This window comes from Macaca fascicularis, chromosome 13 (genome assembly GCF_037993035.2).
Source record: "Macaca fascicularis isolate 582-1 chromosome 13, T2T-MFA8v1.1".
NCBI lineage: Eukaryota > Metazoa > Chordata > Mammalia > Primates > Cercopithecidae > Macaca > Macaca fascicularis.
This window is the reverse complement of record NC_088387.1, coordinates 63,724,900-63,745,636: the sequence shown is the minus strand read 5'-3', so window position 1 is coordinate 63,745,636 and position 20,737 is coordinate 63,724,900. Positions and strand designations below refer to the sequence as shown.

The following is a 20,737-nucleotide window of genomic DNA, read 5'->3' as shown; positions in this document are numbered from 1 at the left end:
AATCATGACCTTACAAAAAAACTAAACGGCTTATTCTACTTCCTGAATAGTCTTATAACACTGAAGCACCATCACTTGCTTTCGGCAATTCTTGCCAATTTTAATACTGGAAGTTATAAATGAGTCAAAGACCCCGATAATTAAGCAGGGTAAGGACAGGGTCGGTTATTCTTGCTCACGTTTAATAAATGAAATAAACCACGCAAAAACTGGGTATCATTATTCTAAAGTCTTAAAATGTATCTCATTTTAAAACTATTGCTTAAGAAGCACAAGTCAATGAATAAGGAGATAAACAAAAAATTTTATTAGTTCCATGACTAGGGAATGTAATTTTAGTCAAGGAATCAGTAGTTTGGCTTGTACAGTGTTATTTTTTACTGCCGAATTACTTGTACGCTTAGGTCTAAACACTTTAAAAAACGTATTAGTACCTATCACTGAAATATTGAGAAACACTTTTCTTACATTCTACACACTAGGTACAAGTGCAGCTAAGAAGTCAGTGCCTATTACCCACTGTTAGTTATATAGAAGTCACAGAAAATTTTTCAAATAGTGACAAGTCAAAGGAAGCCGACAGCAACTGTGAAGATTACAATTTTATAGAGGCAAGGAAATAATTTGAGAGAAGCCTAGTGCAGCCTTTGATTTATAAATTGATTTTAAAGAGGGCCTGCCAAGTTATACTGCTTAGGAGGTCATATATAATTGCATAGGTTTTGTTCAATCTTGAAAAATGCGTCAAATAATCAAAAAGCAAACATCAGAATTTTCTTTAAGAAGGTAAATTTCTGGGCCATAAGTATGCTTGGTATATTTGGACCTTGTCCTACATATCTTCATCTGTAGCATATAACAATGACAATTGGCCCAAGCTTGAAATTTCTCCAGAAAGCAAAGCCAGAGACAAGGACATGCATGGGGAAAATTTATTGGAAGTGAACTCAGGGAATGAAGAGTGGGAACTGGAAAGAGTGAAACACAGTAGGGAATGCAAAATAAGGATGTGCTTTCAAGCTGGTTATTGTAGTCGATGGTAGCTCTGTAAGAAGCTGTAGAGAAAGTTCCTCAGAATTCCTGTCCAAGAACCAGAATGCAAGAGCATTTTTTTCTGGCTTCCACACCATTGGCTGAATTGCCCTAATGGGGATTCAGTCTCTCACACTTACAGGTGTGGATATGTATGTATGCCTAGTGGCTCCCACAAGCATCCTTGGTCTTAGCATTAGAAAATCCCTGGGTCTTAGCATTAGAAAATCCCTGGGGCAAAAAGAAGTGAAGTGGAAGAACTGCGTGAACTGTTTCATCAACATACACCACCATGAAGCTGACTGAAGCAATGTGGTTGAGTAAGAAATGTTGCAAAAATCAAAACCACAACGAGACACCATCTCACACCAGTTAGAATGGCAATCATTAAAGAGTCAGGAAACAAGTGATGGAGAGGACATGGAGAAACAGGAACACTTTTACACTGTTGGTGGGAGTGTAAACTAGTTCAGCCATTGTGGAAGACAGTGTGGTAATTCCTCAAGGATCTAGAACTAGAAATACCATTTGACCCAGCCATGCCATTACTGGGTATATACTCAAAGGATTATAAATTATGCTACTATAAAGACACATACATATGTATGTTTATTGCTGCACTAGTCACAATAGCAAAGACTTGCAACCAACCTAAATGTCCATCAGTGATAGACTGGATTAAGAAAATGTAGCACATATACACCATGGATTACTATGCAGCCATAAAAAAAGGATTAGTTGCGGAGCAAGATGGCCGAATAGGAACAGCTCCAGTCTCCAACTCCCAGCGCGAGCCACACAGAAGACCGGTGATTTCTGCATTTTCAACTGAGGTACTGGGTTCATTTCACTGGGGAGTGCCGGACGATCAGTGCTGGTCAGCTGCTGCAGCCCGACCAGCGAGAGCTGAAGCAGGGCGAGGCATTGCCTCACCTGGGAAGCGCAAGGGGGAAGGGAATCCCTTTTCCTAGCCAGGGGAACTGAGACACACAACACCTGGAAAAGTGGGTAACTCCCACCCCAATACTGCGCTTTAAGCAAACAGGCACACCAGGAGATCATATCCCACACCTGGCCGGGAGGGTCCCACGCCCACGGAGCCTCCCTCATTGCTAGCACAGCAGTCTGTGATCTACTGGCAAGGCAGCAGCGAGGCTGGGGGAGGGGCGCCCGCCATTGCTGAGGCTTAAGTAGGTAAACAAAGCCACTGGGAAGCTCGAACTGGGTGGAGCTCACAGCAGCTCAAGGAAACCTGCCTGTCTCTGTAGACTCCACCTCTGGGGACAGGGCACAGTAAACAATAACAAACACAGCAGAAGCCTCTGCAGATGCAAACGACTCTGTCTGACAGCTTTGAAGAGAGCAGTGGATCTCCCAACACGGAGGTTGAGATCTGAGAAGGGACAGACTCCCTGCTCAAGTGGGTCCCTGACCCCTGAGTAGCCTAACTGGGAGACATCCCCCACTAGGGGCAGTCTGACACCCCACACCTCACAGGGTGGAGTACACCCCTGAGAGGAAGCTTCCAAAGCAAGAATCAGACAGGTACACTCGCTGTTCAGAAATATTCTATCTTCTGCAGCCTCTGCTGCTGATACCCAGGCAAACAGGGTCTGGAGTGGACCTCAAGCAATCTCCAACAGACCTACAGCTGAGGGTCCTGACTGTTAGAAGGAAAACTATCAAACAGGAAGGACACCTACACCAAAACCCCATCAGTACATCACCATCATCAAAGACCAGAGGCAGATAAAACCACAAAGATGGGGAAAAAGCAGGGCAGAAAAGCTGGAAATTCAAAAAATAAGAGCACATCTCCCCCGGCAAAGGAGCGCAGCTCATCGCCAGCAACGGATCAAAGCTGGACGGAGAATGACTTTGACGAGATGAGAGAAGAAGGCTTCAGTCCATCAAATTTCTCAGAGCTAAAGGAGGAATTACGTACCCAGCGCAAAGAAACTAAAAATCTTGAAAAAAAAGTGGAAGAATTGATGGCTAGAGTAATTAATGCAGAGAAGGTCATAAACGAAATGAAAGAGATGAAAACCATGACACGAGAAATACGTGACAAATGCACAAGCTTCAGTAACCGACTCGATCAACTGGAAGAAAGAGTATCAGCGATTGAGGATCAAATGAATGAAATGAAGCGAGAAGAGAAACCAAAAGAAAAAAGAAGAAAAAGAAATGAACAAAGCCTGCAAGAAGTATGGGATTATGTAAAAAGACCAAATCTACGTCTGATTGGGGTGCCTGAAAGTGAGGGGGAAAATGGAACCAAGTTGGAAAACACTCTTCAGGATATCATCCAGGAGAACTTCCCCAACCTAGTAGGGCAGGCCAACATTCAAATCCAGGAAATACAGAGAACGCCACAAAGATACTCCTCGAGAAGAGCAACTCCAAGACACATAATTGCCAGATTCACCAAAGTTGAAATGAAGGAAAAAATCTTAAGGGCAGCAAGAGAGAAAGGTCGGGTTACCCACAAAGGGAAGCCCATCAGACTAACAGCAGATCTCTCGGCAGAAACTCTCCAAGCCAGAAGAGAGTGGGGGCCAATATTCAACATTCTTAAAGAAAAGAATTTTCAACCCAGAATTTCATATCCAGCCAAACTAAGTTTCATAAGTGAAGGAGAAATAAAATCCTTTACAGATAAGCAAATGCTTAGAGATTTTGTCACCACTAGGCCTGCCTTACAAGAGACCCTGAAGGAAGCACTAAACATGGAAAGGAACAACCGGTACCAGCCATTGCAAAAACATGCCAAAATGTAAAGACCATCGAGGCTAGGAAGAAACTGCATCAACTAACGAGCAAAATAACCAGTTAATATAATGGCAGGATCAAGTTCACACATAACAATATTCACCTTAAATGTAAATGGACTAAATGCTCCAATTAAAAGACACAGACTGGCAAACTGGATAAAGAGTCAAGACCCATCAGTCTGCTGTATTCAGGAGACCCATCTCACACGCAGAGACATACATAGGCTCAAAATAAAGGGATGGAGGAAGATTTACCAAGCAAATGGAGAACAAAAAAAAGCGGGGGTTGCAATACTAGTCTCTGATAAAACAGACTTTAAACCATCAAAGATCAAAACAGACAAAGAAAGCCATTACATAATGGTAAAGGGATCAATTCAACAGGAAGAGCTAACTATCCTAAATATATATGCACCCAATACAGGAGCACCCAGATTCATCAAGCAAGTCCTTAGAGACTTACAAAGAGACTTAGACTCCCATACAATAATAATGGGAGACTTCAACACTCCACTGTCAACATTAGACAGATCAACGAGACAGAAAGTTAACAAGGATATCCAGGAATTGAACTCATCTCTGCAGCAAGCAGACCTAATAGACATCTATAGAACTCTCCACCCCAAATCAACAGAATATACATTCTTCTCAGCACCACATCGTACTTACTCCAAAATTGACCACGTAATTGGAAGTAAAGCACTCCTCAGCAAATGTACAAGAACAGAAATTATAACAAACTGTCTCTCAGACCACAGTGCAATCAAACTAGAACTCAGGACTAAGAAACTCAATCAAAACCGCTCAACTACATGGAAACTGAACAACCTGCTCCTGAATGACTACTGGGTACATAACGAAATGAAGGCAGAAATAAAGATGTTCTTTGAAACCAATGAGAACAAAGATACAACATACCAGAATCTCTGGGACACATTTAAAGCAGTGTGTAGAGGGAAATTTATAGCACTAAATGCCCACAAGAGAAAGCAGGAAAGATCTAAAATTGACACTCTAACATCGCAATTAAAAGAACTAGAGAAGTAAGAGCAAACACATTCGAAAGCTAGCAGAAGGCAAGAAATAACTAAGATCAGAGCAGAACTGAAGGACATAGAGACACAAAAAACCCTCCAAAAAATCAATGAATCCAGGAGTTGGTTTTTTGAAAAGATCAACAAAATTGACAGACCACTAGCAAGACTAATGAAGAAGAAAAGAGAGAAGAATCAAATCGACACAATTAAAAATGATAAAGGGGATATCACCACCGACCCCACAGAAATACAAACTACCATCAGAGAATACTATAAACACCTCTACGCAAATAAACTGGAAAATCTAGAAGAAATGGATAATTTCCTGGACACTTACACTCTTCCAAGACTAAACCAGGAAGAAGTTGAATCCCTGAATAGACCAATAGCAGGCTCTGAAATTGAGGCAACAATTAATAGCCTACCAACCAAAAAAAGTCCAGGACCAGATGGATTCACAGCTGAATTCTACCAGAGGTACAAGGAGGAGTTGGTACCATTCCTTCTGAAACTATTCCAATCAATAGAAAAAGAGGGAATCCTCCCTAACTCATTTCATGAGGCCAACATCGTCCTGATACCAAAGCCTGGCAGAGACACAACAAAAAAAGAGAATTTTAGACCAATATCCCTGATGAACATCGATGCAAAAATCCTCAATAAAATACTGGCAAACCGGATTCAGCAACACATCAAAAAGCTTATCCACCATGATCAAGTGGGCTTCATCCCTGGGATGCAAGGCTGGTTCAACATTTGCAAATCAATAAACATAATCCAGCATATAAACAGAACCAAAGACAAGAACCACATGATTATCTCAATAGATGCAGAAAAGGCTTTTGACAAAATTCAACAGCCCTTCATGCTAAAAACGCTCAATAAACTCGGTATTGATGGAACGTACCTCAAAATAATAAGAGCTATTTATGACAAACCCACAGCCAATATCATACTGAATGGGCAAAAACTGGAAAAATTCCCTTTGAAAACTGGCACAAGACAGGGATGCCCTCTCTCACCACTCCTATTCAACATAGTGTTGGAAGTTCTGGCTAGGGCAATTAGGCAAGAGAAAGAAATCAAGGGTATTCAGTTAGGAAAAGAAGAAGTCAAATTGTCCCTGTTTGCAGATGACATGATTGTATATTTAGAAAACCCCATTGTCTCAGCCCAAAATCTCCTTAAGCTGATAAGCAACTTCAGCAAAGTCTCAGGATACAAAATTAATGTGCAAAAATCACAAGCATTCTTATACACCAGTAACAGACAAACAGAGAGCCAAATCAGGAATGAACTTCCATTCACAATTGCTTCAAAGAGAATAAAATACCTAGGAATCCAACTTACAAGGGATGTAAAGGACCTCTTCAAGGAGAACTACAAACCACTGCTCAGTGAAATAAAAGAGGACACAAACAAATGGAAGAACATACCATGCTCATGGGTAGGAAGAATCAATATCGTGAAAATGGCCATACTGCCCAAGGTAATTTATAGATTCCATGCCATCCCCATCAAGCTACCAATGAGTTTCTTCACAGAATTGGAAAAAACTGCTTTAAAGTTCATATGGAACCAAAAAAGAGCCCGCATCTCCAAGACAATCCTAAGTCAAAAGAACAAAGCTGGAGGCATCACGCTACCTGACTTCAAACTATACTACAAGGCTACAGTAACCAAAACAGCATGGTATTGGTACCAAAACAGAGATATAGACCAATGGAACAGAACAGAGTCCTCAGAAATAATACCACACATCTACAGCCATCTGATCTTTGACAAACCTGAGAGAAACAAGAAATGGGGAAAGGATTCCCTATTTAATAAATGGTGCTGGGAAAATTGGCTAGCCATAAGTAGAAAGCTGAAACTGGATCCTTTCCTTACTCCTTATACGAAAATTAATTCAAGATGGATTAGAGACTTAAATGTTAGACCTAATACCATAAAAATCCTAGAGGAAAATCTAGGTAGTACCATTCAGGACATAGGCATGGGCAAAGACTTCATGTCTAAAACACCAAAAGCAACAGCAGCAAAAGCCAAAATTGACAAATGGGATCTCATTAAACTAAAGAGCTTCTGCACAGCAAAAGAAACTACCATCAGAGTGAACAGGCAACCTACAGAATGGGAGAAAATTTTTGCAATCTACTCATCTGACAAAGGGCTAACTAATATCCAGAACCTACAAAGAACTCAAACAAATTTACAAGAAAAAAACAACCCCATCAAAAAGTGGGCAAAGGATATGAACAGACATTTCTCAAAAGAAGACATTCATACAGCCAACAGACACATGAAAAAATGCTCATCATCACTGGCCATCAGAGAAATGCAAATCAAAACCACAATGAGATACCATCTCACACCAGTTAGAATGGTGATCATTAAAAAGTCAGGAAACAACAGGTGCTGGAGAGGATGTGGAGAAATAGGAACACTTTTACACTGTTGGTGGGATTGTAAACTAGTTCAACCATTATGGAAAACAGTATGGCGATTCCTCAAGGATCTAGAACTAGATGTACCATATGACACAGCCATCCCATTACTGGGTATATACCCAAAGGATTATAAATTATGCTGCTATAAAGACACATGCACACGTATGTTTATTGCAGCACTATTCACAATAGCAAAGACTTGGAATCAACCCAAATGTCCATCAGTGACAGATTGGATTAAGAAAATGTGGCACATATACACCATGGAATACTATGCAGCCATCAAAAAGGATGAGTCTGTGTCCTTTGTAGGGACATGGATGCAGCTGGAAACCATCATTCTTAGCAAACTATCACAAGAACAGAAAACCAAACACCGCATGTTCTCACTCATAGGTGGGAACTGAACAATGAGATCACTTGGACTCAGGAAGGGGAACATCACACACCGGGGCCTATCATGGGGAGGAGGGAGGGGGGAGGGATTGCATTGGGAGTTATACCTGATGTAAATGACGAGTTGATGGGTGCAGCACACCAACATGGCACAAGTATACATATGTAACAAACCTGCACGTTATGCACATGTACCCTACAACTTAAAGTATAATAATAATAAATAAATTAAAAAAAAAAAAAAAAAGGATTAGTTCATGTCCTTTGTAGGGACATGGATGAAGTTGTAAACTATCATTCTCAGCAAACTACCACAAGAACAGAAAACCAAACACCACACGTTCTCACTCACAGGTGGAATTTGAACAATGAGAACACTTGGACAGAGGGCAGGAAACATCACATTCCAGGGCCTGTCGTGGGGTTGGGGGATGGGGGAGGGATAGTATTAGGAGAAATACCTAATGCAAATGACGAGTTAATGGGTGCAGCAAACCAACATGGCACATGTATACCTATGTAACAAACCTGCACGTTGTACACATGTACCCTAAAACTTAAAAGTATAATAATTTTTAAAAAAACTGTTGCAAAGAAAGTGAAGATGGAAGCAAGAATTACCTGATTCCTAGGCAAAAATAGACAAGCAACTGACGTAAGTTCAATTCTCTAAGAGTTAGTAAATATATTTTGAAAACTTTTTTCACATGAAATAAATTTATATACAGCTTTAATGGTAGTGAAAGTGTTATCCTTGAAAAATATAGAATGTGTGTACATAAACAATGTCCATTTTGAGTTTTATTATTGAGCTTTGAGAGTTCTTTATATATTCTAAATACATCAGATATATGATTTGCAAACATTTTCTAATCTAGCTTCTAATTTCTCTTAAGAGTGTCTTTCAAGAACAGAAATTTTTAATTTTGATGAAGACCAATTTATCAATTTGTTCTTTTTCGGACCTTGCATTTGGTGTGATACCAAGAAATATGTGCCTAGCCTAGAGTTACAAATGCTTTTTCCTGTGTTTCTTCTAGAAGCTTTATATTTAGGTTTTTATATTAAGTTTATAATTCATTATAAATTAATTTTTGTATATGGATCAATGAGTTCATTTTCACTTACAAATATCCAATTGTCTCAGCACCATGTGTTGAAAGACTGTCCTTCCTCCACTAAACTATCTTTGTACCTTCGTTGAAAACAGCTGTTTGTATATGTATGGGTCTATTTCTGAATTCTCTGTTCGTGATCTACTTGTCTACCTTTATGAAAATACCAAATTATCCTGAAAAAAAGTAGATTTGTAAGTATTTAAATCAGGTTGTGTTAGTCTTCTCATTTTATTCTTTTTCAGAGTTATTTTAACTATCATAAGACCTTTGCAGCCTTTGCACATACATTTTGGAATAATTCTGTTAATTTCAGGATGTTTTTGTTTTTATTTTTTTTTTTGGTTTTTTGTTTGTTAGTTTTTGAGACAGGGTCTCTCTGTCACACAGGCTGGAGTACATTGGCATGATCACAGCTCACTGCAACCTCGAGCTCCTGGGCTCAACTGATCCTCCCACCTCAGCCTCCTGAGTAGCTGGGGGACTACAGATGCGTTGCCCCCACACCCAGCTGATTTTTGTATTTTTTGTAGAGATGAGGTTTCACCATGTTGCCCAGATGGTCTCTAACTGTCAGGCTCAATCAATCCTCTAGTCTCAGCCTCCTAAAGTGTTGGGATTATGGGTGTGAGCCATTGCAACCAGCCATAATTTTGTCAATGTCTTAAATTAGAAAAAAAAAAAAAAAAGAAAAAAGAGCTGTTGGGATTTTGATTGCGACCGCATTGAATCTTCAGATCAATTTGGAGAAAATTTTACTAGCCAAATTCTGAAAACAACCCATATGCCCATCAAAAGGTGAATGGCCAATATGTGGCACATCCATCAATACTCAGCAAAAAAAGAATGAACTATATTACATGCTACAACATGGTTGAATCTCCAAGTGATTATGCTAAGGAAAAAAAGACTGGTATAGAAAAGTACACAGAATTATATAAGATTCTATAAACTGCAAACAAATCTATGGTAGCATAAAGCAGATCAGTACTTGCCTGAGGCCCAGGGGGAAGGTTGGGAAGGACTAAAGGGAGGGACAACAATGGGGAAGGAGGTGACTAGGATATGATGGATGTGCTTATTATCTTGATTGAGGTGACAATTTAATGGGTGTAGATATTTGTCAAAACTCAGCAAACTATACACTTTAAATACATTCAGTTTACTGTATGTCTATTACATCTCAATAAAGCTATTGAAAAAACCAGTCGTTCTGATTTCTGAACAGTAACGGATCTACACAGCAGTAGATGTGTAGAAACTAACAGCTTCTCGTTAGTTTTCTCAACAGTTAGGAACTTAAAAAACACAAAATAGTAACACTCCTCACAGTAAGGACAAAGAATGCAGAAGAGTTCATACACCCAACACTTAAAAAGAATAAAACTGTATTACTTCTATATGTATATATAGATATATAAATGTGCATATATTGGAGAAGGGGGGAAGATACATGTGGGAACTAAGATGTTAGCTATTTCCCCATAACTGTTATTAAATTATGTTAAGCAAGGAAAGCACTTAAGCAGAAAAGTATGAACACTGCCAATCTCAGAATGTAATGCTTATTATCTTTAAAAGCATTTTGTTACTTTCATAATACCTGAAGTGAAGTAATAATGTCAGTCACTTAACCAGATCTTAGAGTATAATATCTTCATCTTAAGTACTATTATTTCCAGTATTTTAATAATTTCCACACAGTGCCAGAATGTGATCTTTTGTGCTCTGATGACACTTAAATTAATAGCATAATTTTCTGGTACTTGCAACAGTTGCTTTCAATTCTGATTTTTTTTATTCTTCCCTATAATACTTGCAGATAAATATTCTAATAATCCTTTTTTTTAATTTATCTTTGGCGATTCCAAAAGTATAAATAGAATAAGAGAATATTAAGAAATAAAGCTTTTTAAGAAATTTAATTTTAGTATTACTTGTAATATGTCCATCAGGTATCTTTAAAGATGTGATAAATCTAAATATTCAGTTCATTTGAAATTACTTACATGCTTCATTGATGTTTTCAACTCTTTCTACAGGTTTATCTGTAACTGAATTTGCTTGGTCAAATACTGTTACCCGTCAAGCAATCCATAAAGAACATATCACCTCTTCTATACTTAAGTTACTTTGACTATAACTGATCACTGATCATTTAAAACATTTGCAAGTGTTTTTCATTCATGTGAAAAGGGTATCTGCCCACAGGAGCAAATAAAACATAGTCACCTTATGTGTAGTCATCAGAGAGTAACTGTAGCAATTCCACTTTTGAAAAGCGAAAGAAAGTTCCTCAAGCACATGTTGAAAATAAGTAGGTACTTTCAATCTTATCCTTAGCATACTATATTGTGAACTATTCAAAAAAAAAAAAAAGCCAATTAGTGGACCAGAAAAAAAAAAGAAAAAAGACTAGCTTTTTGTTCCAGTTAGGTTATACCCAAAAGGGTGTTACCATCCCTAAAGAAAAAAGTTAGCTATATCTAATTTTTCATCATTGTAAAATCAATGAAATAAAAAATAAATGATCATAAAAACCTTTACATCAGATAAGCTCAAAACTAATAGAAAGAATACCAGTTTGCTGCTAGCTGCCAATGTTATTCTCATAGCCAGAGCCAGGGAACTAACTGCTAACAGTGACATCATTTAATTAATTAATTAATTAATACTGTCTCAGTGTCTCTACTATTTACAAACTCCAATATTTTCCAACTCTGTAGCTATCTAATAAATTGGTTGGGCTTCTAATATTCAACTTTTATCTTGGCACAACAAGATGGGGGGAAATATTTTCTAGCTCTACTTATTAGCATTGCTAGGAAGTCATATTTGAATTAACACTTTTTGTCACTGAAGTATCTATCATTTCTGTCTTCAACCTATTAGATCTTTATTCTTCAATGGGCATCTGTTTTTCAGAAATGAAGGTTTAAAACATATACACACATACATGCATGCACAAGCATATAAACACCCATATATTCCAAATTAGCCCCTGGATTATTAAAAAAAAATTCAAATAGATATAGACATAGTGTATCAATATACCAGAGTCCCTGTCAGGAACAAAATATGAGAGAAAGAATGTTAATAAATTATACTCACATTAAAATAAATTTGCTTCACTGATAGTACCTAAAATAATTTTTATCCAAAAGTATTTTAAAATATAGATCACAACATTAAAGGAGTCATTTGGAGACTGATACTCATATGTTTTCTCTTACTTAGGACACCTGCTATATAAGAATATTTTACTGAGTTACTCCAAACCATAACATTAAGCATTAAGTTCATCGAAGTACTCACAATATATTAACCAATAAAACTGTGAAACCAAACAGTATTTCTCTCAACGTCTCTTTTCTCTGTTATTTATAGTACAATGTATATGTAGTCACCTTTCACATCCACGTAGCCTGGTGAGATTGACCATGATTTTTCATTAATCATCCCTATTTCATTTTTGAACACAGAAAACTCCTTGTTTATTGCATATAAATAAAATGCTGTCTTTAAAGTCTTTAACATATATGTAATTCAATATATAGATAATAACTGTTGTCAGACAAGTATGTGTGTATACACAAATATCATTACACATGAGATCACTTCTTTGCCCACAGTAGCTCTCACTATATTGAGTTCACCAATTTACAAACTGCATTAACTCCCTACATCACTGCGTACATTTGTACAGCATTTTACAATTCGAAAAGATTTTCATATACAACACCTCAATTTGTTCTCATATGTAATCTATGACACAGATATTATTTCTCTCTTTTTATAAATAAGTGATTTACACAAGGTCATGCACTGGTAAAGACAGAGCCAGAATGTGACCCAGACTTTTAGACTCTGTATTCTCTTTACACTATGCTACAGTGGCTGAGCAGATATGAAGCCTACTGTGAAGGTCTATAATAAAGTCATATTTATTAACATCAGCAAGTAAATCAATTAATGTACCTCATAATGAAGGTGTTTGATTAAAAAAAATCCTGTTCCATATAACTAGTCTCTTTGGGTCTTTAAATTCATGGGAGAGCTTTGCCATTCCACAAGTATCTCATGTGCTCACAATGCACAGATCTCAAATCTTCTACAAAGCTTAAACCAATTTTTATAATCTTAGAAATCAACTGAAACTATAGCGATATAATATCTTCTTTAATCTGGCAAGTAAGCGAAATTCAAAGTCACATATCCATCCCACTGCCCATAAAACACATTTACTTAGAAATACCATTGGTATTTTAGTATATGGGGGTTGAATGAGTTATAACAACTTAGAAAACTAAAGAAATGGAAAAGTTTTTTAAAAAAAGTTACCTCTAGGAATGATAAACACCAGGATGACAAAGGAAAATTAATCATAGTTAACTACATTACATTAGATATAAATAACCACATTACTTATATCTACATAGGATACAAATATCTTCATTATAATGTAAACACTGAATATTACTATCCAAATTACAATATAGTTATTTGGGGAACGCAGGAAGGTAGGATGGAGTGAGGGTAGGGAGAGAAAACAACAAACTCCTCATTATCTACAGTGGAAGTTAATAGATAATGCCCAAAACAAAAAGTAGTATAAATACAAAAGCATGTAATGACAACTACTGAAAGAATCAGCTAACAGTCAAAAGTGTTTGCCCCTGGAGAAACAGGTGAGATGGAGGCTATGCTGTTTTTTCTAAAAAGAAAGCAAAAACAGCAACAACAAAAAAAAAACATGCAAACTTAACTCCTGAAGCTATGTTCACATATTTGATCAAAATAAAACATTAAAAAAATTAATAGCTTGCCCACATTCTGATAACTAAAAAATAGAATTAAAAAGACTACATTAAAAATAACAAAAATCTTTAAAAACTTAAGAAAAAATTCAACAAAAATATGTAACATGTAGATTAGGAAATCATTGCTACTTTACTGAAGGACCTAAGTAAATGTAGACATAATGTTTTTCTAGACTTTGGCCATATTAATTCTTAATTTGCTGGATAAACGTAAACCCAATTGTAAGTAAAACCCAAGTAATTCTAAGAATTATTTGGAATAACAAATGCACAGTATTATCAATGATATTTTTTAATGAAACTTTGTTAAGTGACAAGCATAGTTTCAAAACAATTATACAATGACACCTCAATACTACTGCCTAAATTAAAGCATTGATGGTAACTTTACATTTTAATTTTACTTGCTTGTATTTTCCCTCTTTCTCTTCTTTTCTAGAATCAATACAGGCTACTTTTTAAATAAATAATTAGCTATTAAGAAAGAAAAATAAAAGAAAGGCAGCTGATAGGTGACTAAGTCTATAGGTCAAATGACTCCTATGCTGATACTTTTTCTACCATATCACATAACCTCAATAATAAATTTTCTTTGTTTTGATCCTTTTGATGTCCTTTTAGTCATACCACTGTGGCAACAGTAAGACTGCCAAGAAAGAAAAAGCATATGAAATTAACCAATTTAAGAGTGAATAAAATTCCACTACTATTGTTAAGTCCTCCAACAAAAACAGCAGAGAAAAAATGGAAAGAAAAAAAATCCAGTTGGTCAAAAGAACTTCCACAGGATCATTAGGGTGAAAACTGGGGGGATTTGCCCCAACACTGCGTTTGTTTTAAACCAGATTATTTTTCTTTACATATCCATAAAAGAAAAAAGGTTCACCATTTCCATATACAGTACATATGAACTGAGGCAAAGGGCAGTTATGTGACTTGTCTGAACTAATACAATTAAATTAATGGCTGAACTGTAAACAGAACTTAGAATACCCAACTGCTAGTATGCTGCTCTAACTAATGGATCATGCTCCCTGCTATGTAATAGGACTGCTTCCTTTAATTACAAATTCTTCATTCACCATCAGATTATCAGCCAGAGGCTTTATCATTAGTTTTGCTCTTCTTGCATCCATGGCATTATTCCAAGAATATAAGATTTCCATGATAAAAAATATAAAGACCACTATTTACTACACCACACCGAACCTAAGGATTCCAACTGCCCATGGCAAGAATACTTCACCAAGCCTGCATTTAGTGGCACACTTTCAGGCGAAATTGCAATTTTAACATCCATTTTTGCTTGATCAGTGATCTGGACAAAAGGAATTTCATTTTTTTATAATCATAATATCAGTGCACTTAAAATCTGACAGTAGGGCATTCTATAGTCTCAGTCAAGAGTATTTACACATGTGACCTGTATGTAAAAGTCTAAAACAATTATTAAAGATATATTTTGGAACATTTGTGATGTTAGAAAGTAGAATAAAATCATGAGATGTTCTTACCATCTATGCTAAAATCTATAAAAGATTAACTGAGCAAACAAATAAAGTAAATATCTACAAAGAGGTGCTTAGACACTTGTCTTTGAGAAGCACTTTGTGTTCCTTTGGCACATATCATGGCAGCAATAGTAGCAGCAGCCTTGCCCTTGGTGCTGATTTCTTACTACTCTAAATGTCTCCTCTGAGCCAGAATACACTGGCTGTTGCTGATCATGCTGTGAGACACCTGCACTGGCTACTAGGCTTGTCATGACGCACAAAACCCTACCATCTTCAGCTTGACATTGTGCAAGTTATAATTATTCATCCAAATGAATATGTCAGAGCAGCAGCAGCAGACCTCTCATCAGAGCAAAAGAAAAATACATCAAAACATTATCAACCCAGCAGGAAGACAGGGACCATAAGGAAAATTACCCATTTTTAATATGGATGCCACAAAGCCATGTCTATTATATTACAAAAAAAAAAAAAAAAACCACAGAAAAATAAAGATCTTCCAAGTTTAAAGTTCAGAAACACTGAATCCAAAGAGGAAATACACAAAAGCAGAAAGGGATTTTTAAAAAATCAATTATCTGAAATCTATTTACCATCTCTTAAATCTAACTCTGCTACTAAACTACAACAGTAACACTTTTATTGCTTAAGAGAGACAACTGTTTAAAAATTAAAAATAAAAAAAAAAATTCCCACAAGCAGAATTGTTTGAGTCAGCCAATTAAAAAGGATCACACATAACAAAGAAGTCTCACATTTCTTCTTATTTTCAAAACATAAACTATCAACACTCTTACCATGTCTAAAAGACTCAGAGTTCACACTGCTGGTACCATCCAAAGTCCTTATGATGTACAGCCAGAATCTTATACGTAAATGATATATTTTTTAAACTTTCTAAATATTAATGGCATGTGTAAAAAAAACTGTGAAATCAGCCCCCAACCCGCATAAATGAAGAAGACACACTCAAATTGTATAAGCATATAGAAAATAGGCGCTATCTCATACTTAAATACTTAAATATTAAAAATAACTTTCTGAACTATAGCAGAATATTTTTTCAGAAAAATATATGAAAGATTCTTATTTGAAACACAACAGAAACCACAAGAGAAGGATGTGACCAGACTGAAAGTTAAACTCTGTATGACAAAATATATACCAAATTAAAAGACATGCCACAGAGATATTTATATCCCATATAACTAACAAAGAATTAGTATCAAAATATATGTTTAAACTTTAAACTTGGAAGATCTTTATTTTTGTTTTGTTTTGTTTTTTTTTTTCTTAAACCCAATTTTGGGTAAACAGTTACTAAAGGGAGAGAAGCAAAGAAAAGAAAGACGGGAAGGAGGGACAGAAAAGGGGGTCAGGTCTTAGTTATTCTTAAAACATTTTATTTTTAAGAGAAAGAGAAATATAGATATATCTGAACCAATATGACAAAATATTAACATTTGTCAAATCTGAGTTGTGATAAAAGGTTCCATAATTTATCTGTACTTCGCTAAGAATTTCAGTATATTCCACAAATAAAGATTTTATAACACTCATTATTACTAATTCTACATTTTCTTAGAGTTACTACAAAACAGAAAACTTGTATAACCCAATTAAACCTGAAATTTAAATTTAAATTTGAATTAATATTACTAATATAATATTTATTCCATGTTTATATGAATAAGGCACTGAGCATGTGGATATAAAACTTAAAATAAACTGCCTTCAAAGATTTTCCAGTCTAGTAGAGAGCCACCAACTAATTTTGTTAAATAGCAAAATAAAGTAAGTACTAAACAAATCTTTTTATGGCATTGCAAACTTTTCCACAGACAAATGCCTGGGGAAACTTCTCGAATTATGTACATCTAAAACACAAAGAAACTCATAAACGGTGTATTTTTCAACCTTGGAATTGTGATTAAATATTAAAGTATAATTTAGAAATAACACCTGGAAAGAGTAACACAACCTAGCTATATTTTCTCATGATCTCACTTAAAACATCAAGATTAAAATTCCAGAGCCAATAGAAAATGTATATTTTAAAAAAAGAGACATGGGTTTAATGAAAAATTTTTTTAAATAAAAAAAGAACACTATAAAATGTATGCATAATTCCAATTCTTTAATAGAAAAAAAATCAACATAGTATCTTACTTATTGTATACATCAAAACACCAAAAGCAAATTACAGGCTCTCTCTTCTCTATTTTGCTATGTTTTCTCCACTTCCATTGTGGGGAGATTGGGACTTCAAAAAAAAAACAAAAAAAAGAATATGAGAAAAATAATTTTTGAATAAATACAATATATAATTAAAATGGCATTTTGGCCTTGACAAGACTATTTAAATCCTGTTAGGCTTTTTATTTTTTACTAATTTCTTATTTATTTACTTTACTCATGTATTTATATTTTAAAATACAAGCATAATTTTCTACTTAAATCTAACCAAAATTTTATAGCCAAAATGAGTAGCCTCTATTTACAGAATATTTGTAAAATGTCACTAGAAATGTTTTTTCTCTTTGTCTAAGAATAAAAATGTTCTCTCCATTTTTATCGGAGAGAACATTTTTATTATCAACTGCCACAATTTACTTGGTGAAAGAAGAACTATGTCCTAACTAATCACACTGTGCCACATCCTTAAAAATCATACACATGAAATGGTGATAGTACTACTGATAATCATACCTCCTTATATCTATATGTTATAGTTTACAATGCACTTCTATAAAACATTATCTTGCTAATATCATCAATGTACTGTGAAATTCAACTGACAGAAGCAGGAGAATCTTCTGTATTCTTTACACAAAATATTGAATGTTCTAAAGCACAAAATAAGAGAATATAATCCGAGTTCAAAGATGAACTAAGGACAAATACTTTAAAAATGGAGTCGAAATGGCAAGGTTTATGTTTTCAGTCACAATTCATTCTCCTCTGAAAAGGATTCTCTGATATGTAATCAATGTTACAAGTTATAGCAATATGAAAAATTTCACTCAACTTTTCAGTTACCATTCACTGCTTTCTACAGAGTTCTTTAGAATTTAAATTTAAAGGAAAATGTCTGTCAAAAGTGCTTCTGCATGTTTACTGAAAATGAAGCATAAATACAGGCTGGATGGTGTGTGTGTGTGTGTGTGTGTGTGTATGTGTGGGTGTGGGTGTGAGTGGGTGTGTGTGTGCGTGTAGAGAGGGAGAAAGAAAATGGACATTAACTGTAAGGAAATATAAAAGAAGCATTATAGAAGGTGTGTTTATAAATAAATGCGTAAGGAAAACTGGAAAAAAAAAAAAGATTACTTCATAACCTATAAAGACTACCTGAGTAAAAAGAGTTACAGTTGGCCCTACCCACAGATTCCACATCTGCAGATTCAACCAACTGCAGATAGAAAATATTCAAAAATAAATAAATAACACTAAAACTATTTAAAAATACAGTATAATAACTACTTACATGGCATATGCATTGTATTAGGTATTATAATCTAGAGATAACTTAAAAGTATACAGAAGATTGTGCACAGGCTATAAACAAAGTCTCATTTCATATCTTGGGTATCCATGGATTTTGGTATTTACACAGGGTCCAAGAAACAATCCCCCATGGATAATCTGGGACAACTGTACTTTTTAATTACTTAAAACAAATTTAAGAATTTACCTGAGGAGAATTTACCTGAGGTGTCCAGGAAGCAGAAAATGGAACAGGAAAATCCACAAAACAATCTGGTGATTCTGCAGGATACTATTTAAAAAGCATAAAATTAGACCATTTTTGCTTCTGCGTGTTAATATCACATGAGGTATTTTAGAAAAACTAGATACATTAGGGGCTGGGCGCAGTGGTTCACACCTGTAATCCCAGCACTTTGGGAGGCTGAGGCGGGTGGATCATAAGGTCAGGAGATCAAGAAAAGGAAAAGGAAAAGGAAAGGAGAAGAAGGAAGGGGAAGGGGAACAGAAAGGGAAAAGAAAAACCAGGTATATTAGGGGAAAACATATTATTGTAACTGCAAATGTATTACATATAATTATTTTTGCTCCACTTTCATAGTGATGTTAAGAGCTTATTTATAGTCAACCTATGGAGGTGCAACTTTGGTGATTTGGAATTGCCAAAGCAATCAGTGTTGAGTAAAAGGTAATGAATTAAGTCAGTGTTGGGTCAGCCACTGAAGTTATGATTTGAGGAATGAACTAAACTGGATCTCTGTTTATCTTTAAAATAAGAGGTTAAATTAGTTGGTATTTACTTTTCTCCTAGTCCTAAATTTAATTTCAAATAGCATCAGTCACTATTTAAATAGGCAGTATCAGTTAAAGGAATTAAGAAACACACAAAAATGAATACATACAGCTGTCAATGTAAAAAACTGTTTTCTACATTAAAGATATTAATTTTAGCAAGAAGATAAAATATCTTCTGGCTTATTAAGAAAAAATAAAACATACTTTCTAGCAAGAAAAACCTTTGAAAGATTGGTAAATACAAAATTATTTCTTCAACTAGTCATACAAAAGTGGCAGTCATGAGGACAAACCAAGTTTTTAAGTTAACAAAGGCAAAAGGTAAAATTTCTTAAAATCAGTTTCCTTATTAGAGAATCATAATGATTTCTCTATAATCCAATTCTGATTATTCAAAGTAACATGTAATTAAAAATACCCATTTCTTTCCATTAAAAAGCTAAAATGCACTGAAAGAAAATTAATTTTAGGAAAACTTTCATTTGACAAAATATTTAAAACAAGTTTTAGGCTTTCACTTTTTTCAGCCTCTTATTTTTCAGTACTCTGCTGGGTAAGCAAAAGGGAACAAAAAAATCACTATAGTATTTAACAAACACTTGAAATCAACACTTTCAAACATTTAGCTACAATGATCAGTTGGCTAAAAAGACTATCAATATACACTCTGACTAATGGTATCTGGCTATGTAGAACTAAACACAAAGGCAAATATATAAGAAATCATATAAAAATATTCCAGTGATCTACTTCTGGGGAAAAAAAAAAGAAAGAAAAAAAGATCATGCTGAAATTAAAAGAGGAAGTTCTATTTCAGACAATTAAAAACATCAGATGATATACTTCAGAGTATCATTGCTGTAATCACTGGAGAAACAATTTGTACACCATATTTAAAAATCGTGATTATCTCAAAGTAAATGTAGACAAAGACCTCAGCTTTCTTTGGTTCCACCTCTGTTAATTAACTTGTACGATCTTGAACAAGTCATTTAATTTCTCTGGCTGTTTGACATGTAAAAATGACAAAACTTAAAGTGTACAAAATCTCTTTTCCCTCTAAAATGTCAGAATTCTTTAAAAATAATAATGTGCACTTGAAACCTCTATGGGTCAAAAATGGAAAATTCAGTTCAGTTTGAGTTGCTGCTATTTATCTTGGTGATGCTGACAATGAACAATATCAACTCTCTAACTTAAATGATTCATCAATCTACATAGAGAAATTAATGAAATGTTTACTGTATTTGGAGTAGATACACAAAGTAAAGTATTTGTGGCCCCATTAAGTACATACACAGCTCATTATGCTAAAAGAGTA

The 20,737-nt window shown here is 35.2% G+C and overlaps 1 protein-coding gene across 19 annotated transcripts in view; it reads right to left on the bottom strand.

The window, feature by feature from the left end:
* FANCL (FA complementation group L) overlaps positions 1–20,737 on the bottom strand; it is an 84,012-nt gene that overhangs the window by 20,111 nt on the left and 43,164 nt on the right. For 4 of the 19 annotated variants that reach the window (XM_005575814.5, XM_045369275.3, XM_045369272.3 and 1 more), the window contains one exon: positions 18,830–18,913. The exons of 3 other annotated variants lie outside the window; for them this stretch is intronic. In XM_005575814.5, coding sequence (XP_005575871.2) covers positions 18,830–18,913 — 84 coding nt within the window. Of the gene's footprint in view, positions 1–11,036; positions 11,164–17,256; positions 17,402–18,829; positions 18,914–20,737 lie in introns of those variants that run through there. 12 more of the 19 variants (XM_005575816.5, XM_074011718.1, XM_074011719.1 and 9 more) reach the window with 5 other exon arrangements.